The sequence below is a fragment of the Anomalospiza imberbis genome, chromosome 3 (assembly GCF_031753505.1).
Source record: "Anomalospiza imberbis isolate Cuckoo-Finch-1a 21T00152 chromosome 3, ASM3175350v1, whole genome shotgun sequence".
NCBI lineage: Eukaryota > Metazoa > Chordata > Aves > Passeriformes > Viduidae > Anomalospiza > Anomalospiza imberbis.
Window position 1 is genome coordinate 61,490,049 of NC_089683.1, and position 23,551 is coordinate 61,513,599.

The following is a 23,551-nucleotide window of genomic DNA, read 5'->3' on the forward strand; positions in this document are numbered from 1 at the left end:
AAAGGCAAATGACAAAACCTCCTAAAACTGGGCCACTAGACCAAAATGCTACCTTCATTCACTTGAATACTAATTTTTCAGGCTCCAGTCAGGCAAACCTAACATGGACAGTAAATCAAAACTTTGCAGCAGCCACACGCTGCTTCTCCCCTTTGCCCCGACAAATTACCAACTTATTTAATTGTTTCTAATCCTGTCTATAAGATTTTATCCCAGGTGTACATTTACCTGCTTTCAAGGCTTTTTTTTTTTTTTTTTGCTAAAAGAAGATACCCTGGGCACGCACTTTCTTTTTGCCAAGTTTGTATTTGTTTTGAATGTATTTTGAGAAACAAATTCGACAGGTGTCTAAAGTTCAAGATGTACAGGAAATTATTCAGCAGCAGATACTATTGACACAGCACCCTTGTAATTCTGCAGATCCTCTAACAAAGGTTAGGAGAAATTTCTGTGTTACACCAAACACAGGACACAAGCAGGAAAGGATGGCAAAACCTCAGTCTCACAGTTCTTGGGCTAAAACATCCTGAATGAACTTCAGTGTACGTTGATACAGGAAAGCATCTTTCTTCTTTGGCTTGCAAATATTTAGATGATTAACATCCACTGGAATAAGGTCTCCAATTCCTATGTCTGGGAAAGGGAAAACAAAAAGAAAACTACCAGAGTTCATAAGATGACCTAGACTGAAAATAACATCTTGCATTAGCAATTTCTGTCTCAAAAGCAACTTCCCCTATCTTCAGTAAAACTCTTTGTTCATCATTATTTTTTCATGTGCTAAAAGCACAGTACACCCATCAGCCTCATAGAGCTCTGCGTTGCCACAAAACCCACACTGGCATACTACACCATTAGGTCAGAGTTCTACTGTCTTTGTTTGAAATACACAAATGTACGTTTCTCCATACAGACAACTTTGCTGAAACAAAACTTCATTTACTGATAGCACAGTCCTGACTGAGGTTTAAGCATTGATATGACCAGGGATGTAGTTTAATGCATGGTAACTTGAAACTGATCACCACTAATTGCCCATATTCCTTACACAAATACTTTGACATGGACATTAAAATTTGGACTACAATGAACCTGAAATATGCTGCAAATCACTATGCACATTTCCAGACAAATGAAATATTTACATTGCTTAATTGTAGAATAAAAGTATTCCATTTTCAGCTACTGATTTTGGGCACACTACAGCATTTATTCTTTACTGACAGCCATCACTACTAACTTTCCAGTGAGGATGCTGTGACTGCCACATTCCAGTTCATTGTCTATTCACTCATCATCTAGAGAAATCCTCCATTTTGCTTTGACTTCTGTATCTTTAACCATGTAAAATTATATCAGAGCAGGATGAAGCTTTGCTTTCATGAGCCCAAGCAGACATGCAAGAAACAGGGAGCTGCCTGCTCATCAGCCTGTGTTTTGAACAGAGTGCCCTGATACTGAACTGCCATGTGCCCTCTAAAGGTTTTCAAGAGCACTCATGTGCTGCACTAGATGTCATCCCTAGAACAGGAGAGACATGCCACAAAATTACAAGTGCACAGTGCTCATTTGGGCTCTGTTATTCAGCCCTCTTTTTAACCTTATTTTGCTAAACAAGAACAAAAAAGGTCCAGTTTTTCGGCCCTTGTCAATAAAACTCCATCAGCAACATTTTTGCAAAACACTGCTGCTCAAGAGGACATACTGTAAAAAAACCTGCTAAATAGTGATTCAGGAAAACAGGGATGTATAGTCCACCTTTTTCAGAGTATCTAACCTTGCACTCAAACTAGTGGATTTAGCTGGTGGTAAGCCTGGTCTAAAATCTAACAAAGCAATGGTTTATGACTTTACAGATACCTTGGGCAGTGCAAAAGAAAGACTGAAAATATAAGACTTTAAACAGTTTAAAAAAAAAAGGAAAAAAAAAAAGCAAGGGAAAAATGCCCAGTTTCCCCTTCTCCTAAAAAAGGCAAAAAGATGGAGGGAACTCCTTAGGAGGTAAACTCTATTGCTGGAATTCATGAAATGTGGAAAGTAAAGGATTCTCAACACTGAAAACCAGCTTTGTGACTTTCTCCTTCCATTACAGTTGATTAATTTTCTTTCTTATTTCTTTAAAGGAGAAAAGAGCTGGAATTTGCGGAAGCATCTGAAACACTATGCAGCCTACCTGTACAAAGATAAACCACAACTAGTCATAATTCCAAAGGAAAGACTCCAACATTAGACCAGGGTCTACCCTGCTTTTTTAACAAACGTTACTCTCATTTCAAAAAATCAAAACAAACAACTGCTATTCTAAGATCTAAATGCAGATCTTCTGATCTCAGCAGGGATGCTCAGTCAAAAGTTTAAACAAAAACGCCCACAATGTAATAGACGTATTTTTTTAGGTTTTTTACCATATTATTTATAACCTTTTGTTGTTATTGATGTTTACATCAATATATATCAAATTACATCAATATATATCAAATTAAATAAATTAAATGGCTATTTCTCACTTACCTGCTGACTCCACAGGTACAACATGCAGTTTTAGCATGCTGCCTATGTGTGTTGGTAGGGTTTCTGCAAAACTCAGCACGGAAAATTTCTTGTCTTTGGCAAAAGACAAAAAGTCATCATTCAGCTCTTTAAGGGCAGGAGAATCTGAGAAAGAGCAACATAATTTTTGCAGTATTATAAGATTATAGCATTTTTCTGGCAAGACTACACTGCTAGAGATGTTTTCATTACGATGACAGTAAAAGGTATAGCATTTTGTTTGTAATCCCTTTTTCCAACTAGCATATGCAACAATTTCTTCTGACTCCCCCTTTTCCCCTCACCTCTGCAATCAAATGAAACAGCTACTCAATCACTTGCAATAATTCAACACACAACCCAAAACATAAAAAGGAGGTTTGCTGTTTTTCCCCAGCTTTCTTTGACAGCACAATGACAAAACCCAAAGCAGCAAGAACAGATTAGCAGAGCTCCTGTTGCTAGATGGTAGCAAAGTGAACATACCCTTGCTGAGCTCTTTAACCTCCACAGACGGGAAGAGGAGATATCTGGCATTTATAGAATATTCAGCCAGCTGGGAACCATGGTGAGGTACGCTATAAAATATGATTCCTCTGGTGTTGTTTACAATTTTATCCATTTCTGGATTCTTGGAAGCATCCACCAGCATCTTTTTGACTAGAAGACCTGGCAACAGAAGCTGAATTAATGCAGGGATTTAAATCACTGGGAAATAATGACCATGCTATATTAACCATGAAACAACTAACAATATTCTTGCCTTGGTTGACTAGTCCTTATATTGTCAAATATGTAAGATTGACTTGAAAAAAACCCAAATCACGCTTGAGGAGGCATCAATACAAAATGTCAATGAATGATGCAAATCCAATTTTGATTTTTGTTATGTGTTGCTAATGACATTTACTATATGCCTGATCATGGAGAAAATTTTGCCTCTGGATTTCCATTTGCATGAATTTCAACTCATTGAGTTTTTAAATCAACACAGTAAGAACAAATAGCAATAACAATCCTTTCAAAATGTATATGCTATTAAATATGATGCATTAAGAAAGTAGAAATCTGTTTTTCATTTTTAGGTCTTTGCCAATTTTTTAAATAAACTATTCTGAATAATTGCATTTCTACCTGAATTTGGTTAATGGCTTATTCTGAAATCTTTAATGCAAATAAATGCTTTGTATCAAACAGGCAACATGCTTACCACCCATGCTATGGGATACCCACACCAGAGGTCTGTCTCCAATCCCAGCAGCTTTGAGCTTGTCAAGCAGCTCACTGCTCCTGAAAGCAATAGACTTCCTGCAAAGAAAAAACAAACACAGGCATAATGGAGCATGACAGGTTAAAAGGCAATGTTAAAACACAATGAATTTTAGTGCTGCACATTTATGAAAGTGAATTAGGTAAATAAATATTAATTCTTTAATTATTGTTTCTACACTGAAAAAAGTCAAGAACTTTTGTAAGGATCACTTCACAAGGACAATGGGAATTGAGCTAAATTCAGTTTCTTGCTCTTGCTAGAAAGTCCTACTTTAATTTTGCTCAGCAAACATTTCTGTTTTCTTGACAAGTTGTTTTATGGAGTTTTAGATAGTTTCATTTACACATTGTAGTAAAACAGTTGTTATTCTATGAAAACAACATCAACATATAATGAACTTTACACCCTGCAACATGAACAAACCTCATACACTTTGCTAAACAATGCTCAAAAAGTGGAGCAATGCACAGAAATTTAAGACCTAAGTGCATGATTGACCAATGTATTTAAAAAATCACAACTAATGCCAGTTACACTTGCCAGACAATCTGCAAATGCTTTGTACTGGAACAGTATGAAAGCACAATAATCTCCATTTTATAAATGGGAAGCCTGAGCTCTGGAAAGGATAAGCTACACATTAAAGTTTGAAAATGAATCTGTGGTGGAACCAAAACAAAACCAATGCCAATGCCCAATCCAAGCGCAACACTTGCGCTTTACTTTGCTCCTTGCAGTGTAACAAGAATCAAACACAGAAGGCCTTTGGGCAATGAAAACATCAGGATATGGGGGCAACCACTGTGCAAAATAATTCACTTCATCTCTATTGGTCTCAGCATTCTCACTAGAAATTGCTTTATAACACATATGAAAAGAATAATCAAATGTGTCTTTTCAGTTGAACATTACGCTCTAGGCTAGCAGAGAGATACAAAAATTCACTTTTGAAACAGTAAATGAGACTGTACATTTAAGAGCAAACCTAATGCTGTTTTTCTACTGAAACCTCATTGTCCCTGCTAGTTAAAAATATCTTCAATATATTTCATTTATTATTAACCATATAAAATTATAACATTATCAAATATTATGCTTGGGTGATCATAAATAGCAGATAATGTAATTTTCCATTTTGTAATGAAATATATGTTATCTTTGGGAAAGAAAAAGGAAATATATGTTTACTTCTTTTAACATACTTACTCCAGACAGACACACGAAGAGTTTTCTTAGAATCATTGAATCATTTATGTTTAAAAGACCTGTAAGATCATGGAGTCCAACTGTTAGCCCAAGGTGGACAGCCAAGTCCACCACAAACCCATGTCCCTAAGAGCCTTATCTGCCTGTCTTTATATATCTTCAAGGATCAGGACTCAACCACTTCCCTGGACAACCTCTTCCAGGGCTTGATGATGCTTTTTAGTGAAGAATTTCTTCCTAATACCCAATCTAAACCTCCACTGGTGCAATTTAAAGCCAATTCCAGTCTTCTTGGACCTGCACAGGTAACCACCTACATGCTCCTTACTGTAATTTTTCTGCCTAATTTCAAATAGGCACATTAACAGTCATGTGTACCTCATTTTCATGTTTTCCTTAATGCAATAATTGCACTGATCTTTCATATAGCCAGAGAGAGGAGGGAATGAACAAGTACCAACTTCTCAGTCTATTGCTCCTGTTGAATTTTTTTCTTCCCTGCACAAAAAACATAATTCATTTTCAGATTCTTAACCTGTAAGCAGCCATGCACATGCCCCTGCTGCAGTACACAAGTTGAATTTACAGTACTAGTTACATGCTTAAATATCTGCATAAATGTTTGAAGGATTCAGATTTAAAGATCACTGAACCTAATAACGAAATTCTATTCAAGACAAAAAATCTTTACAGGCTCAAAGTGTTTTTATTTTTCAACATGTTTGGTGGTAGCATCTTCCTCTGACCTACCCTGTTCAAGGTCAGTAAAAATAGCATTCCTCTGGCAAGGGCAAGTACACTCTGATTGAATCAGATACAGTTATTGTATTTTATCATCAAAGTAACATTTTTTGAATAACAGCATGTTTGTATCAGAAATAGGACTAGGGAAGGGATGGGTGAGGCCGCACTTCGAGTCTTGTGTTCAGTTTTGGGCCCCTCACTACAACAAAGACATTGAGGCTCTACATCAGGTCCAGAGAAGGACAATGGAGCCAGTGAAGGTCTGGAGCACAAGTCCTGTGAGGAGAGGCTGAGGGAACTGAGATTGATTAGCCTGGAGAAAAGGAGGCCCAGGGAAGACCTTACCACTCTCTACAACCACCTGAGAGCGCAGCTGCGTGGGGGTCGGCCTCTTCTCCCAGGGCACCAATGACAGGGACAATAGATAATAGGGAAGGTTTAGGTTGGATATCAGGAAAAATGTCTTCATCAAAAGGGTTGTGATGCTCTGAAACAGGCTTCCCAGGAAGTGTTTGAGTCCCCACTCCTTGAAGCTTTTAAAAGGCAGGTGGATGTGGCACTTAGGAACATTGTTTTATGGTGGCCTTCTCAGTGCTGGGTTAATGATTGTACTTGATCATCTGAAGGGTCTTTTCCAACCTAAATGATTCTATGAAAATATATGCTTCATTATATCAGGAATATAAAGACACAGTACAGTGATTTTTTTTGCTGCGCTTATGAAGCATTATTATGTCACTTTAGAAAAGACACCCCTTAAGATATAAAGTTGGTGTTGTATTTTCATTAACTAATAGCATGACTTAGTGTCTCCCTTAAAATGAGGCAAAACAGATTGTAAGAATTCATGAAATTGCCACATGTAGCTATCCATGAGGCTAAAAACTTCAGCATACCATGACTATACTTAATATTTTTCCTAATTTGATTTTTCAAAGCAACAGGAAAAGTTAAATTGACTCTTTCACACTAGGTGGTCCCAAGGATCAGCTTTACAGGTCTATGTCCTGCCCCCTCTCCAAATTGCAGATGCTGCATTTGTTACCTGTGAGCCTCAACAGGACATTTTGCTTTCCAGTCACTCAAATGGGTGTCATACTCCACAGATATGATTCTAAGGGAAGGACAATCTGAAGCAAGCCATGTCTAAATTAAAGAAAAGCAAAACCAAAGGAGCTTATAATTGATGTACTTAAACTCTTGAAAGCAATGGAGAAAAGATGTTATTATGGGGACAATATCAAGCAAGACTTTTCCTCTTCAGTTAATCCCCAAATATATGTTACACCTGGATTATCATTCTGTTATCACATGTTAAACTCTAGATGGTTTCTGAGCCAGAAAGCAGGCAAAGAATGAGAATTCATCTCTAACTCATGCATTCCTGGCTCCCTCTCCTGGGTGAAAAAAGTTATTAAGATTACCAACAGGACTGATCAGTTCAAGTTTCACAGAGGTACTTTAGTGGCTATACCATTGTGAGTTTGCTTGGAGCAGTAATTACTTATTCAACAACAGTATTTAAATAGCAATCTGCACAAAGGTACTCAGACACCGAGGTAATTAATTTAAAATGTTATTCTATAAATCTTTTCCTCAGCAATAACATTCCATTAAAAAAAAGAAAAAAAGAAAAGAAGAGAAAGCATAAGGAAAGCAGCCATTGCCTTCACTTTCACTAACACGTGAACGATGTTCAGAACATAAAACTTAGCAGGTGTTTTTCATTGCAAGAACAACAAACAAGTCATTAACAAAGATTTACCATCAGGAACTTGAAAACTGCCACTTGTATAACAAACTACAAGAAACTGACTTAAAGACATCTGCCAGACAGTGTCCTTCTGGATGCTCAGGACAGCTGTCATGAATGAGAAAGCAGCAGCTGCATGTGAAAACGTTACTGTCTTTTTACCTTTGGCCAGCACTGACTGTAGTCCTCTTCCCCCTCTGAAGCCTTTTTATCCCAACGCCGGTCAACGTCTTGCTGTCGCCAGGTTTTAAATGCTGCTCCCAAAAGACCATGAACGAAAAGGATGTCTGCTCTGACAGGCTGGCTGATCAACCAAAAGGAAATTTTAAGAGATATGTAGTACGTGTTCTTTTAGCAAATTGGAACTTTTAACCTAAGGGATGCCAAAAGGCTTTTTTTAACATTACATGTGACTTCTTACCTTATGGACAACGTTTCATGATATTTCAAAGAGCATACTCAGATAAAAACAAAAACTAGGGAACCACACAGAAGAAAGATATAAAATGAGGTATGTAAAGTTCCCACCTCACAAATCATAATTTTCTATAATGAAAAACACCTTTCCCACCAGCTACTGTACATGTGGCATGGTAGCTCCAGCCTTATCATCACATTAGATCTTCACTGTAACCAGAGTAACACCAATGATCCAGGGAATAGTTGCTACTGACACCCACGCTGGAGACTGCTTTAGTCCCAGACACACAATCACTATTACTGAGGATGAAAATTTACTGCATCTTAGGCCAACATATGCTGTTGCCAATAGAATAATTACAAGGCACTGTATCCCGAGAAAAAGTTAAACAGTTGCAACCCACACAAAACAGTAACTGATTTCATGTTTTGTGTTCAGATTTTCCATGCATTACAGTAATACTCTGTCCACACCTAGGGACTGCTTCAACCACTTCTACCTGTTCTTCTACTTGAGAATCTAAATTCAGTCCTTTCAATCTACTGAAGAACAGGAGGGGCAAGGTAACATCAGTACAGCAGCACTCTGTTGTCAACTCTTCCAAAGTTTTGTAACAGACCAGCAGAACAAGTAACTCCAAGCACAGCATGTACAATGACTCCTTCTACTTTACCTGCTACGATATTGTGGATGTAAGACATAAACACCATCTGGATATTTTTCTTTCACCATGTCCCTGTCTAGATTAGCCAAAGCTCTGGATGCATGAGAAGATTGAATGATGTGTGGGGATTTCATTACTTCAGCAAGCACAGAAACCCAACCTACATTGAGAAAAGGGGCAGGTCAACTAATAGAAACACCATCTGAACAAGAGAATTCAGAAGCATCAACCATCAAACCATACATCTGAAAATGGATGTTAAAACTTAAGAATGAAAACATCAAAATAAATTATTTCAATCTACTCTTTACCTCAGGAAAGTCAAGGCTAGCTAAGTGGAACCTCCTAAATTCAAAAATTTAGATGTATTTTACTTCTGTTCATCTTACGATCTGAAGGAGAACCCCTTCTCAGAAGAAAAAGAAAGTGTATCAGCAGGTCAGTATAGCTGTAGCAAGAACAGATCTCAGATCTCTTTTTGCAGGTAAAATGCCAGGAAGATGGAGACAATGAAGCTTAAAGCATAAGAAAGGCATAGAAAACAACCTACAGGAGCAATGGCAGGTAAAAAATTTGATGCTTGCTGTGAAAGTACAATAATTTCTAATTTTAAAATCCAGCATAATAAACAGTCTTAATGTGATTAAAATATCTTTGCCATTCTAAAAGTTGTATACTATTTATACATAAGACAATTAAACTGAATACAATCCTCAATAAAATTTTAAGTCAAAGATACTATGACTTACAAACACTTTATGATACTCTACCTAAGGCGTAAAATTTTCTCAAACATGGATCAGAATTGTCATAGACTACTGAGAAATGTAAAGGAATATCTTTTATGTGCAGATGCACACGTTTCTTTAAAATCCTGATAAATCTGTTGCTAGCAGAAACAGCCTATAAATCACAGTTACATTACAGTCAAGTCCATAAATAAAACCTGGGTATTTACTTCATGAGCACTGCCTCAAAACCATGTACATTATATTGTTACTAGTACAGTCAGTAAGCTGCTAATTCAAAATCATTTACTGTAGACTCAGAAAAAGAAAAAATTGACATTCAAGTTTTGCCTTAAATTAACAAAACTACTAGGACCTTTGAGGACTGTAATCTTTATTCAAGAATAATGTATTTAAATTATGTTTTTAAGCAGAATATATGCTGACCATTGTGAAAGTTGTACTTAAGAAGAATACTATCTAAAGTCTACTTTCAGCTCTCCAAACACAATGGAAGACTGCCAAGACAGTCTGACTAAAACTAGTTTGGTCTCTGGTTTTGCATTTCTCTTAAATGAGTCAAGATGAAGAGTCAAAAATAACTGTTCAGAATCAAAATAAGTATTCTGCCACCAGAGACCCTACCACAGCTACTACACAGTGCATTACTGTTTTTCTTCTTGTGCCAGCAGTTTTTGCAAGAAAAAGAGCCTTAGAAGTTCCTTCTTCTTATGCATCATCCAGCAATAAAAGAGAAGCTTTATCAACTCTGGACTAGCAGTATCCAACCGCTCATCTCTGGAGTTTGATTCACTGTCTAAAATTCCTTTTGTACTGAGAGCTCTGTCCCAGGGAGCTGCTGACTCTCCCGTTTCAATCTCTTCTTCTACAGGTATGGTTTCAACAATTATGAGAATTTAAGAATGCTGCGAGAGCCCAGGACAAAGGCCTTTATGTCCAGCTGCCTTTCTTCAGAAGTGAGCAGTATGGAAGCTGCAGACCAATACAAGAATAGAGCAATAAAGGGACAATTATACAGTTCCGATTCTAGTCTATACCCGTGGATTTTCTGCAGTCAACTTTGTTTTCCATTTGTAGAACTTTATGGATTTTTCATTTCATGAATTTGTCTCGCCACTCTCTGAAGCTTTGTGAGTCTTCAACTACCATAATGTTTTGTGGCAAGTTTTATTTTAGTCATGCAATATATAGAAAATACTATTTATTTGTTCTGTCTCCTTATAATTTAATGTACAAGAACCTTTGGTCTTGCATTACAACAAACAGCAGATGACCATTCCCTCTTTGCCTTCTCTATGCCAGTGAAGAGAATTTAATAAACCTCCATTGTATTCTCTTTCAGTTGCTTTTTCCATGCTAAGTGTCTTAGTCTAGTTATTTGTTCTTCATATCACAGCCATTGCAAATTTTTAATCACCCTCACCATCTTTTCCTGTGCCTTTGCTACTTCTCCTTTGTGTAAAAATGCACACTGTATTTAACATCAGCTTGGATTTATAGAACTGCATATTGACATTTTCTATTTATTTATCTGAAACTTTTGGAGTACATATCTACCACTGAGACAGCTTTCTGTTTACCTGCACGTACTATGGATGAGTGAAGACGTTCATCCAAAGCCATATTCCCAATAATGCGGATTATGTTCCTCTGTATCTTTGCTGAATCTTTACGTAGCTGGTATATCCTCTGCAGCAGCTGGAGGCCTCCTTTAGCTTCAATTTTATCACAGTGAGAAGAAATCTGGCATTACAAAGTAAATCACAGTGACAATAAATAGATGATCGGCAAAAGGTTTTTTAGACGCTGTTAATTCATAAATTAGGGAGTTTTAAGTATTTGAAGATGAAATAATGTTTTATTATGCAAAATGCATAATTCCTATGAATTGACAACTTGAAAATCTCTCAGTACCACCTCTCTACTCTTCTTCATGTCTGAGAGAGATGTAATGGTCTCCACTTGGCATGATCAAATTTCAACTCAAGTTTGAGAGTCTGAACAGGTCAATTGTCTACATTTGCTAAAGCACTATCTCAACCACAGCCACTTGTCCATCACCCAAAATGCAATCATTATAATTCCTTCTCTTCAAAATGAAAAAGTTTTTTTAAATTCCAAATAGTACTGCTATCATTACTGATCCTAAGGGCAACAATTTAGTCCAGATGAATATGCAGGGTACCTTTGGAACTGCTGATATCCTCAAGCCTGTGGCTTTCAACAGGCATTTGGAATGAGTACAGTCACAACTTGCTTAAACTGAAAATCTAGAATATAAAAAATTCCAGACTAAGTCAGAATTTCTATGTATATGGAAGATGTGAAAAGAATACCAGGAAGCTGCACTTTATCCATCCCAACTATCAGTAACCATTTGGCATTCTCAACACTGTTTTTCAGTGTTCTAGGCTTCTGAACAATTAAGTTACAGAAGAATGTAGGATTAGGAAACAAGAAGCATCACTGCTACAAAACGTCTTGCATACTCTTCATCTGTGTCTGCAAAAAGCTGACTGGTCCCAGGAAGGCCACTGTAGTAGCTGCTTGCTGTGCAATACTCTGCCCAAAGAATACCTTTGTGTATGGGTAAAGTTTGCATTCTGTTCTGGTTTCTGAGTAGAGTGAATTCAAGACATTATTTTGTTTCGTGAAAACCTGGCCTTAGAGCCTCAGAGCTGCCCTTTTACTTCTTCAAAGATAAATACAGGTATAGTACAGGGGAACTTGTAAGGGCAAATTAGAAACAACAATGAAACTTAAATACTCTTCCTCATGAGGAAAAAACCCTACTTTGTTACAGGAAAGTGTTCATTTCACACCCATCTCAGTTGTTCAAACATCTTACAGAATGACAAAGGGGTAGGAGACAGGGAAATGGCAACTTCTTCCCAATACATGAGAGTGCATCAGAGAGGAATGTCTATAAATGTAGCTTTTCAGTTACAGTTTAAAGACAAATTACCTTAGAATGCTGTACTAAAGCCTGCAAGCAAAAGAGTTCCACTGTCTCTGAAGGGATTTTACTCAGTGTGTCACAATATGGAAGTCCATTTCCTCCAAAACACCATAAGCCTCCCTGAAACGAAAAACCATAAAAATAGTAACACATTTCAAATGGCTACATAAAAAAGGATTTCTAATCTAGAATGTTAAGTGTGAAATGATCTATAGAAATTGCTTTAAAGAGTGCACAGCATGCACACACTTCTCAAAACGTACAAATTACACAACAGTACATCATAAAAGTAATTACTATTTTTAACAGGAAATATTAACTACATTTTCAGTATGTAGTCTCCTTAGTCTATTAACTTCAAAACATACAATAAAGGGGGAAAAACCTAGTATTTTCATTTTGTTAATGAATGTCATCTTTTAAGATCATTTGCTTAAGCATAAAAAAGCAAGAATCAGCGTAACTCTAGACTTGCAAAACTTAGAAGAGGAGGAAGAAAGGTCTTCAATATGTGGCACAGCCTCAGAAGACCAGTCTCTCAATCACGCAGCAGAAAGACCAACATAACCTCAATAAAAATCAAAATACTTCCAAGTGTGGTGTCTTACCAAAGCTCCCTTTGTAGCACGAGCTCTGGCTGTGAAAACAGTAAAGGAGTGATAGTGTAAAAATAGCCCACATAACTCTGTCATAGAAAATAAAGAGTTATTGCACTCTGGAAACTCTAAATGAAGACTGACAAGCATTGTTATTAAAATGACATTCATTTTTGTTATTGCATCTTATAAAAAATAACAATCACTGATTAAGGAAGTCAGAACTTTTAAACAACAAAAAGGAAAATTCACAAGCGAGAGTGGATGAAACTGACATAAATATTATTTTTAAACAATAACGGCACTTTAAATGACATTCCTAAAGCCACTTAGGAAGCTGTTGCACAGACACAGTTGGAGAATTCCTAGATCCAGGTCCAAACAGACCACAGACTACTACAATTCTGGTTTGGTAAAGGGACCTATTTCAAAGAGGCACTTCCATGTGATGTAACAGAGTTTACTATTTAAGGTGTGCTAACAACCTACCATTTTACTAGAGACTTAAGAGAGATTTAATTAACTCATCAGTAAAAGAACATTCAAACAACAGTAAGATGAAATGTGAGAAATCATTTTATGAGCACTACAAGGGGAAGGAATGTTTTGGACAGTGTTGAAATGCCTGCTTAATGGGAAAGCTTGTAAGATACTTAAGCTACACCTTTCAACTAGCATAGCTGGGAAATATAAACAAGCTTTCAAGCAGACAGACTGTATTTGCAATAGATTTTGCTCACATTCTACAATCACTAAGTGTCTGTATTTCTCTTCCTCTTACAATGATAAAAAATATGTAATAATATTTCTATCTTTGAGCTCTGCAGGAACAAAGGACCCAGAAAGTTCTGTTCTGCAGATGGAAACTCACCCTTTGTGCAGCAAGAGTCTGGCTACTTTCACGTAATGCAAGAGATGTGAAGTACTGGACACATGGATCAAGACCAGTCTGAGGTAAAGATACCAATAACAAGCGAAGTTCATCTTCTATGGGATAGTCCTGTGAGAAGTAAGCACAAACAGCATTTGGGTTATCTTGTTCAAAGCATGAAGCAAAATGCAGAAGAGAGAAATATCTGAAATAATGGAATCAGCCATTCTAGTGAGGACATAAAATATGAACCTTGGACTCAAGAGCTCTGCAACTTCAGTTCAATAGTTTTATCTGTAAAGACTTTGGAAACTGATAATTACAAAACCACCAAATAACTGATAAAAAGCAAGTTTTACACTTCATATTTTGGTGACATTATTCTAATGGTTCCAAAGACCAGAAGAAAAACCAGTTCCTCTTGACAGAGGAAACTTAAAAGTTCACCCTTAACTACATAGAAATTTTCATAGAATCATAAAATACTCGGAGTTGCAAGTGACCCACAAGGACCATAGAAGTCCAACTCCCGGTCCTGCACAAGACCACCCCAGGAATCAGCTTTTGGACCGTTTGCCTGACAGCATGGTCCAAAAACTGCTTTAATTGTGTCAGGCTTGGGTCCAGCACCCAAGGGAACCTGTTGCAGTGCTCAGCTACCCTCTGGGTGAAAAACTTTTCCTGATATCCAACCTAAACTTCCTGTTGCAGTGCTCAGCCACCCTCTGGGTGAAAAACTTTTCCTGATATCCAACCTAAACTTCCCCTGCCAGAGCTTCGGGCCATTCCCTCAGGTCCTGTCACTGGTTGCCAGAGTGAAGAGATCAGTGTCTACCTCTCAGCTTCCCCTCACGAGGAAGTTGTGGCTGCAATGGTATCCCCTCAGTCTCCTCCAGGCTGAACAGACAAGTGATCTCAGCCACTCTTCATGTGGTTTACCCTCAAGGCACTCCACCATCTTTGTTGCCCTTCTTTGGACACCCTCTAATAATCTAGTATCTTTCTTATACTGTAGTGCCCAAAACTGCACACAGTGCTCAAGGCGAGGCCACACCAGTGCAGAGCAGAGTGGGACAATCACCTTCCTCATCCACCAACTTGTGATGCTGTGCTTTTGGTGCTGCTCCATTAAAACGAATGCATAAATTACTAGTAAAAAATAAAGACCTTTTTTAAATGTTTGGTCTGAAAAATTAATATAAGTATTTATTTAACAATCCATATATTGATTGTTAGATTCAACAAAGTAATTTTCTTTGCCCACCGTCATTGAACTTGCTGTTATTCTAATTCTTTGATAAAATCAGAGATGGAGACTTATTTGCCTAGAGTTGCCACAATGATTTGCTTCAACTTCCTAAGCAGCAACTCTTAGCTTCAATCACCCAGTAATCATACTGCTGTAAAAATATATCCACAACCATATACTGGTGTAACCTAGTATTTAAAGACTGAGAGGTACAGATCCACTATCACATAATGTTAAAAAGGCAAGGAAGCAAAAACTGAGAATATCACAGCCAATCAAAGGTGATATTCAGAGTTCTCTTGGTTAAGATACACAGGTATTTTCTGTGGGCCTTCTGCCCCTCTTCATTCTATTAGCATTCCAAAACACTTCATACGCCAGTTCTCTTTATTGAAGAAGCTGATGACATGACTCCTCAGATCATCATATATATAGCATATACAAACACATTTAAAATGTGTTTAGTTTAAAATTAACTTAAAAATAAAGCAAGGCCAAATTTATCCAATAAGGATCTGCTGGCACCCAAAAGCTGGCAGTGAAGAAGTGAGCTGGCAGTGAAGAAGTGAGCCACAGTACTACTGAGGAGGCAAAGGCCTCCAGGAGCACGCCCTGTGTGTAGGATTCTTTCAGTGTCAACAAGGCATTCCAGGATGATTTCTTCACACTGCCTACTGGATAGAGACAAGCAGTGTGTCTGTCCGACTGGTAACTGGCTCAGACTTCACTGCTTGTAAATATGTTATGTGGCTACACAGTCCAAGAATAATAATTGATCAATACTTCCAACCTTATTTCTTTCCATCATGCCACTCCCTAATGCAGATATACCCCAATGGTGTATCACATACTACAGTTTCGTATTTTGGTATTTTACTACTATTCAGTTAGTTTAGAAGTACTTCACTTTCCACAAAAGTTAACAACAAAAGTAGTAAAAAATAAGTAAGCAACTAAGATTCATCTAATACCTACTTTTCCTGTACTTACAGCCTTTATTTTTGGCAATGGTGGTGGAGGCAGGAAAAAGCGAAGGTCAACATCTTTGGATCGAGCCAAACCTATAGCAGTCCTTTGATCACAGGTTTGAGCAACTGTGACATACTGATAATCTGTTGTACAAGAATTTTAACGTTAGAGTTAAAACTAACATTAAATACTTAATTTTGTTTTAAATGCAGTTTGTGATCTACTTTGTAAATATACTTGAAGAGAAGAGCCATCTTTCTGCAGTCTACCTAGAAAAACTCTTTGATTTTCTAACCACAAATTCTAAAAGTTAAAAACTGCAAATGTTAGACCAGTACTACACTGAGCTGAAACACACCTGGGCAGTAACTGTTCATTATAGGCCAGTCTGATAATTCAATGGCAAACTGAAGGAAAAGAAAATAAAACCTTGAGGTGGATCAACACTTTTTTCTACAAAAATTTGCTTATATTCCTGTTACTGTTATACAATTCTAGAACAAAACTGACAAGCCATTTAAAAGATACTTTTCACAGTTGTAGATTGGCAACACTTTTCCTTTGGTGGAGGTAATTTATACCTGCAAACTCAACTCACTGGAGCTGAACACTTTGGTCCTAGCCGAACACTTTGTCCTAGTTGTGAAAAATTGGCACATACTTTCAGTCCTAAACTTTCTTGACTTGGTTTTGAAGTAACAGGCTTAAAAGAAGACGGTTTTCCTCATGAGGCAGTTGGCAAGAATAATTAGTGTTTGTGAAATGTCCAAATGTCCAAATGGCTACAACAATGAGCACTACAGAGAAAGGAAGATAACAAAAGGTAACTAAATTCCTGGTAATGGACATTGTGTGCTCTGAAATCACCTGCTAATAGTATTCATCTACAAAGCTCAGTTTCAGTACATCCTAGCTTTCAAACATTTTCAATCACAGTTTGCTGGTGTAAATTCTCTGTGGAAATTATTTAGAATTTTAAAAAGGCAATTTGAAACAAGATAAATCCCATGGTGTGGAACTGGCTGGAAAAATGAAAGATCCACAACTGACCAGAATTACCAAAATGAGAGTCCAGAATAGAATGTCACCTAGTTTATGTAGCCTGGTGATGGAGGGGAGAGGAGGAAACACAAATACACATACACACCCCCTTTACTTGGGGTTTCGAGGATATTTGCTCCTAGAGCAAGAGGGAGAACTCATTACTATTAAATAATAGGAAAAAAAATGGCTTACAGATACTGTTTGCACATACAAGCCCTCTACCTCTGGTTTGTCATTACAACCTATCAGCTCCTAAACAATTTTCATTAACTTAACCACAGCCTTAAACTCACTCCTACAGAGGCTTATAAAAAAATCACTGCCAAAACTTGTGACTGCATTAGCAATCCCAACAGAAAACCTAAGGAACTAAAGAGCATGAACTGCTCTCCACAGCACAGCAATGGTTACAATCCTCTGGTGGGGAAACAGAGAGAGGCCTGCACTGCAGACACTCACACTGTGGCAGGGAAGGACATTAGGAAAGAACAGCTACTTGAAATGTAAAGAATTCCTCCATGTTTTAGACCAAGTTTGAGAGCATATTTATGCTTCTTGCAGCTACTAGCTTTTCTTATTATTACCAGCAGACTTGGAACAGCTACCTGAGACTCTGTGGAATTTCTGGGACAAATTAGGCTACATCAGCATACATTACCATGCCAGTGACTGTTGCTTGCCAGGTCTTGTACAGCCTGCAGCCGGATTGCTTTGTCTTCTGACTGACTTCTCTTTAGGAGAAGCCACAAGGCACACTCATGATCTTCACCATCAAAGGTACTGAATTGTTCTTTGACCAGGAAACAAATGAAATCAAAATTATTCTTAATGAGCATTTTAACCAGCCACCTTACTACTTGTGGAGTAAGGAAATATGTAGGTTTTTTTAATATTTGAATATTACTTGTTTACAGTAATTCAGAGTATAAGATTTTAACCTTAAATTAGTACAATGAACAAGGACAGAATGACATCAGGAAAGTGCTGATCCTAAAATGGTGAGTTTGTCTCATTTAGTGGCACCAAGTTTATATTTCATGTATCTATGTGACACACACAACCCCTGGCTGGCACTTACCAACCAGAATTACCAGCAGGAGCTGCAAATTATTAGCAACACTTGAGGATGTGACCTTGAAGAATTAGTTTCATAAGATGATAGTGGAGATGCACATTGCTATAATCATTTAACAGAGAGTTAAACTAGAATAGACAGTATGCCTCAGGAGCACAGTTTCTGCTACAAATGGAAATTCTTGTTTCAAATTACTTGAAAAAACAGCAACACTGATCCAAGAAACTGTACTGCTTTCAGTTAACACTGTCAATTTTGATGAAAGCACAGAAACTTTTCTAAAATGAGACTTTGAGAGTATCTCATCCCACAAACACCTTTTTTACACAAAAATGACATCAAATATTAACTTAAGATGGTAACTTTTAAATCTCTTCTGGAACAAGTTAAAAACAACACTCAAATTTTCTCTTAACCATTACTTTCATTTACTTTAAGAAAAGAAATTGTTCCAATACACAGAAAATAGACAATCGACTGATAATCCATATATATAAAGAAATTATAAGCTATATTATCACTGTTTCAAGAACAAAAGAACATGCTAACTTTTTAAGAAAAAATGTTGTACTTCCTAATTGCCCTACTTCTTACTGTTAAAAAACAATAATCATAGATAAAGTCCTGCTTTCATCACCTACCATTAAAAGGTCTCCGGAAGATTTTAGCTTCTGTTTCTAGAATTCTCCTCACTGCTTTATGGATTTCTTTTCTGGCTTTGTATGTAATCCCTACAAGAGTATTTTTATATTACTGGAAGTCTGAAAGAGAGTTCCGTCAGCTCACTTTTTGCAAAAATATGGAAAAAGAAATACACACCCACATATATATATAGAGATACTATATAAAGAGAATTATCTGATATACAGAGAACTATGTATAGAAAGAACTATCTTAAAAAAAAACCCCAAACTAGTCAGCAGTTTAAAATAAATTTGGTGACAGTTCTTGGTAACAGACTTCAGGAAATACAATTTTACTTGTTATATAAGGGTGACTTCCAAAAACATTCAATTCTCTTAAAATTCTCTTTTTAGAACTCAAACAATTATGCATCTTACCTTGATATTCACTTGGACTTAGAGAAGCTGTACGTACGTATACATAGGATTTAAGTTTTTCTTGATGCAGAGCTTGAGTATCAATTTGCAGTAACTTATTTAAGGACAGGACTTCATATGTAATGAATACAAAGCCTCTTTAAAGAAAAAAAAAGCTGCATATGAATATCAATTAAAACAATTTAATAAAACAATAGCAATCACATTGGCATAAATCATAGAGATTTTATAAAATACATAATAGTCTGCAGATTATTTTGATTTAGCAAAGTAGAGAAAAGGCTATAAACTACTTGAAATAAGTTATAACTATCAGAAATTGTGCTTCAAGATTATATTCTACATGTCTAACATCCCCTAATATTATCACATTTTCAAAAGACACACATATCAAAATTTTAACTGTATCCATAAGTTACATATATGCTCATTAGTTACAACTTACCCTAGTATAAGTGATCCAGTTACCTTTGCAATTTTTCCTTGAAAAAACCAAAACCAAATGTCAAACAAAATTGTATGCATCTCCTCAATATAAACACAGTTACCATTTGATTATCAGACAATAAGAATACCAACCATTAATAAAAAGCTTTAAAAAAATTCTATTGCTCTCTAGCTTTCAAGAAATTATTAACCAAAATTTACAACTGGAGAACACATTACTTGATTCAGATTTCCTGCTCTCCTGAGCAAGATGATAAAACATGTATCCTGCCAGTGCTATTTACTTTGAATATTGCTACCTCTCAATTGCATGCACTGCTCAGCTACCAGAATCAACAGTAAACTTTCTCTGCCTGTAACACTAGCAGTGATTTGGAACTCAAAATAATTTTAAGTAGTTACCTTTTTCTTACATGTTGCAGCTATTTCTTCAATGTATATTATTACATACAGGACTATGTATACTTTTTGAGAAGTCCTGCAGAGTCTCCATAAGCAAATACATTTAAAACAATTCAACTGAATCTAATTTATAAAGCAAACAGATAATAAATACATGCTACTTGCAACAATTTGCCTTTAAAAAAAAATTATTCCTTCCAGATTTCAGCTTTGTATCTACAAAGTTGATCTGATTATCTGGATATAAGGATCTCTATACAGAGAAACTCTTATCATTACCAGGAGCAGCAAACACATCTATCATGAACAATTTCTTTTCCTCAGCATGAATTGGGAGATTTGCCCCACAACCACTGCTATCAGCTTCCATCTTTGTTAGGCCATAAGAATTTTGCATGCAGACAAGAGGCAGCAGCTACATGTTGAAGAAATAACTGGCAGACCAGTTTGAAAAAGAAAAAAAAAATGCAATGCTTCCTGTAGAGCAGAAATTGAAATATCCAGTCTTTAATGCCCAGAAATAAATTTCAGAGTTGTAAGAATTGTCATTATATGCTGAAGACACCAAAGAAAACAGAGACTAAGCAGAGCTTGAAGTAAATAAGGAAAAAGAAATAATAAAAACAAGCTTTATTCACTGTTTATGAATGTAACTATTTCATGGCTCTAGAGATTACCAAAAAAATATCAGATACAAGTGGAATTGAAGATAGTTTAAGGAGATCACATTTAGTTAGGGAAAGACCCCATCTAGTGTTTGTATCTGCTCCCAGATAATCTGCTGGTGTCATATTACATATCACTATGCAAAGCAAGGTCAGAAGCAGAGAGCAGGGACAAACAGAAGCTTTTAATCACTAAGCATTCAAGGGCTTAAAACTTCAGTATCATTTAATTATGCATGGTGTCATGTCATTCCTTTTTATTAACACTTCAGATCAATACATAATGAACTGTACTTACTGATATCATTCCAGGGTAGGTGCTTTTTTGTGGCTGGACCAGAAGTTCCTATTTTTCTGTAGCAAAATACACAGTAAGCAGCCACTGACATTCTGCATATTGAGGGGGAAAGGAAAAAAGTAATGATAGATTTGAGAATTACAGCAGAAATCCTGTAGCATTTTTTTCCTGTCTTTTTACAGCAAAGGTCACAATAAACCATGTTTGTGTCATTTTGCTCCATATAAAGCACTCCGACTAAAGAACTCTATAAATTTCTCAATTTATGGGCTGAATTCTCAACTTATGGGCTGAATTTAGGTTATAAGAAAAGCTTAAAGCAGTTTTTGTATCAATTATGTTACAGTTGATTTTAGTGACTAAGTATGTCCAATTAACTTCTCTCCTTCTAAGTTTCCTTTCCTACTTTTTAGTCACTCTTCCCTAAATACCAGATATGGTCCTATCTCCATCAAGACATTACTCACTATGACATGGGCTTTAATACAACTCAGTAACCAACCCCTTTTGAAAGTTCATAATTTATTGTGGTAGCAAGTAAGTCTTTTATTTTGACTAACACGACTTAAAGAACTATTACATAAAAACAAGCACTTTTTGCATACAGTGCAGAAGTAACATGAAACTCCTATCTTCTAAGTGAAATTTTAGTGTCTGCATTGGTGCAATCACACCTACTGAAATACTGAATTAATCTGTTTATAGGGATGTAAAAACACACTACTATCTCACACATACTAATAAAATTACTGTCAAATTAGGTCTCTGTTATCACAATCACAATGACGTCACATGTGTAAACCTGACGTTGAAATATGGAAGCCTGATAGTCTCCTTGAATTTGAGGTAATCTCTGCAGACCAAGAAAAGTGTTTATATCAGTTTTATCGTCAGCATCCAGCATCTCTGAACAAGGGGACTCTTTCTAACATGTCTTCCCTCTTTTCTTATTTCCCAAAAAGTTTTGATTTTTCCCTTCTCTCTTGTTCGTGTTTGGGAGATTTTTGAAAAACATCAGCATTACCCCAGCACTGTCAAAATCACTGCAGACTGCTTTTTGACTTCTGTAATTTCAACCTTGTTTATGCATTCACTTCAACAGAGTACAACACACTGTGAAACACTTTGAAGATTTTGATCATCAGTCCTCTAGAACACCTCTCCTGCCTCCAAACTCCCTGTCTCATGTCAGTTCCTTTACTACCCTGGTTCACAGAATCACAGTACTCACATTTACTCTTCTCCCTAACTGCAATCTGAAATAAACGTGGTTCAGTGAAAGGAGGTGCCACAATTACTAAAATTTAAAACATGCACCTGCAAACACAGGAGCCTAAAGTGAGCACCGCTCCCCTGTTGCCAGGAGCTCCTGTTCAGGTCCGAGGGCAAGCATCAAATCATCAGATGTTAAGGGTCTGGAATGGACCTTAAAGATCACCTAATCCCAACACTCCTGCCACGGGCAGCGGAACCTCCCACCAGACCATGTTGCTCACGGCCTTTTCCAGCCTGGCCTGGAACGCTTCCAAGGCTGGAGCATCCACAACCTTCCTGAGCAATCCTTTCCAGTGTCTCACCACCTGCACAGTCAAGAATTTCTTAAAAAATATCTAAATTAAATGTCTCCCCTTTTCGTTTGCACCCATTACTCCTTGTCCTGTACTACAGCTCCCGATTAAGTGCCCTCTCTGACTTCCCTGCAGGACCCTTCAGACACGGGAAGGTTACCGTGGAGTCTCCACGCAACCTTCTCTTCTCTAGGCTGAACTGCCCCAACTTCCTCGCTCTGCTTTCACAGGGGAAGTGCTCCAGCCCTCTTATCAACTTCGTGGCCCTTCTCTAGACTCGCTCCAGCAGCTCCATGTCCTTCTGATGTCGGGGAGCCCAGGCGAGCTCTCACCAGAGCGGAGGAGAGGGGCACAGTCGCCGCCCTGGACCCGCTGCCAGCTTCAGCCGGCTGCTCTGGGGGCTGCGAGCGCGCACTGCCGGCTCACGCGGAGCTCTGCAAGCTTAGGCACGTACAAATATAATGTAAAAGGAACCATTTCGCACCGTTTCACAGCTGGCCCAGGCAGCTCCGAGCCCCGTCCCCCACCGGGCTGCGGTCCCCACCTACCCGCCCCGCGACTGCGCAACTGGGGCGTATTTTAAAAAAAACAAAAAAACAAACGCCACCGCAAACCCAACTTTAAGCAATGCAACACGTAAACAGGCAAGGAGCCAGGCTGGGGTGGCTCTGTACCTCTTTCTAACGGGGAGGAACAGCGCACCCGGAGCCCCGGCCCGCCCGTCCACTGCCGCCCGCCATCCCCGCGCCCCCCGCCCGGGCCGGGCCGCCGCTCCCACCTTCCGCCGGCGCCGCCGCTCCCTGCGGCGGCCCCCGCGCGCCGCGTGACGCCATCGCGCCGCCGGCCGCCCCGGCCAATCCGCGGGCGCTGCCGGGGGCCCGCGTGCGCGTGCGCGGGCGAGGCACTTCCGCCGGCAGGGAAGCGGCGGGGGACAAGGGCGGCCGTGAGGGAGCGGAGCCCGGGGGAGTCCTCTGTGTGCGGCGGAGGCGAGGGACCGGAGCCCGGGGG

At 38.0% G+C, this 23,551-nt stretch overlaps 1 protein-coding gene across 5 annotated transcripts; it reads right to left on the reverse strand.

Annotated features, from left to right (window-relative positions):
* Positions 1-286: 286 nt before the first annotated feature.
* On the reverse strand, positions 287-23,142 carry SERAC1 (serine active site containing 1). 5 transcript variants are annotated; one of them, XM_068184695.1, is made up of 17 exons: positions 23,028-23,134; positions 20,976-21,067; positions 19,609-19,645; positions 19,164-19,300; positions 18,744-18,833; positions 17,686-17,817; positions 15,990-16,126; positions 13,766-13,894; positions 12,305-12,418; positions 10,920-11,082; positions 8,600-8,750; positions 7,668-7,809; positions 6,798-6,898; positions 3,740-3,837; positions 3,016-3,198; positions 2,512-2,655; positions 287-633 (listed from the first exon to the last, which is right to left on the reverse strand). In XM_068184695.1, the coding sequence occupies exons 2-17, from the start codon at positions 21,064-21,066 to the stop codon at positions 503-505; spliced, it is 1,980 nt and encodes a 659-aa protein (XP_068040796.1). In that variant the 5' UTR covers position 21,067; positions 23,028-23,134; the 3' UTR covers positions 287-502. The 5 variants fall into 5 exon arrangements, 4 of the variants coding, with proteins under 4 accessions (XP_068040796.1, XP_068040797.1, XP_068040798.1 ...); XM_068184696.1 differs by having other exon boundaries at positions 16,005-16,126; positions 23,028-23,133; XM_068184697.1 differs by lacking the exon at positions 17,686-17,817 and having other exon boundaries at positions 23,028-23,142.
* Between the last annotated feature and the right edge of the window lie 409 nt (positions 23,143-23,551).

Excerpts from the sequence above, each read along its gene's own strand:
- SERAC1 (XM_068184695.1), bottom strand. The coding sequence starts at position 21,066 with ATGTCAGTGGCTGCTTACTGTGTATTTTGCTACAGAAAAATAGGAACT. Across the intron at positions 11,083-12,304 it reads CTTTAGTACAGCATTCTAAG|ATTTCTTCTCACTGTGATAA; the intron begins GTAATTTGTCTT and ends TTGTAATGCCAG. Across the intron at positions 7,810-8,599 it reads CATCCACAATATCGTAGCAG|CCAGCCTGTCAGAGCAGACA; the intron begins GTAAAGTAGAAG and ends TTGGTTGATCAG.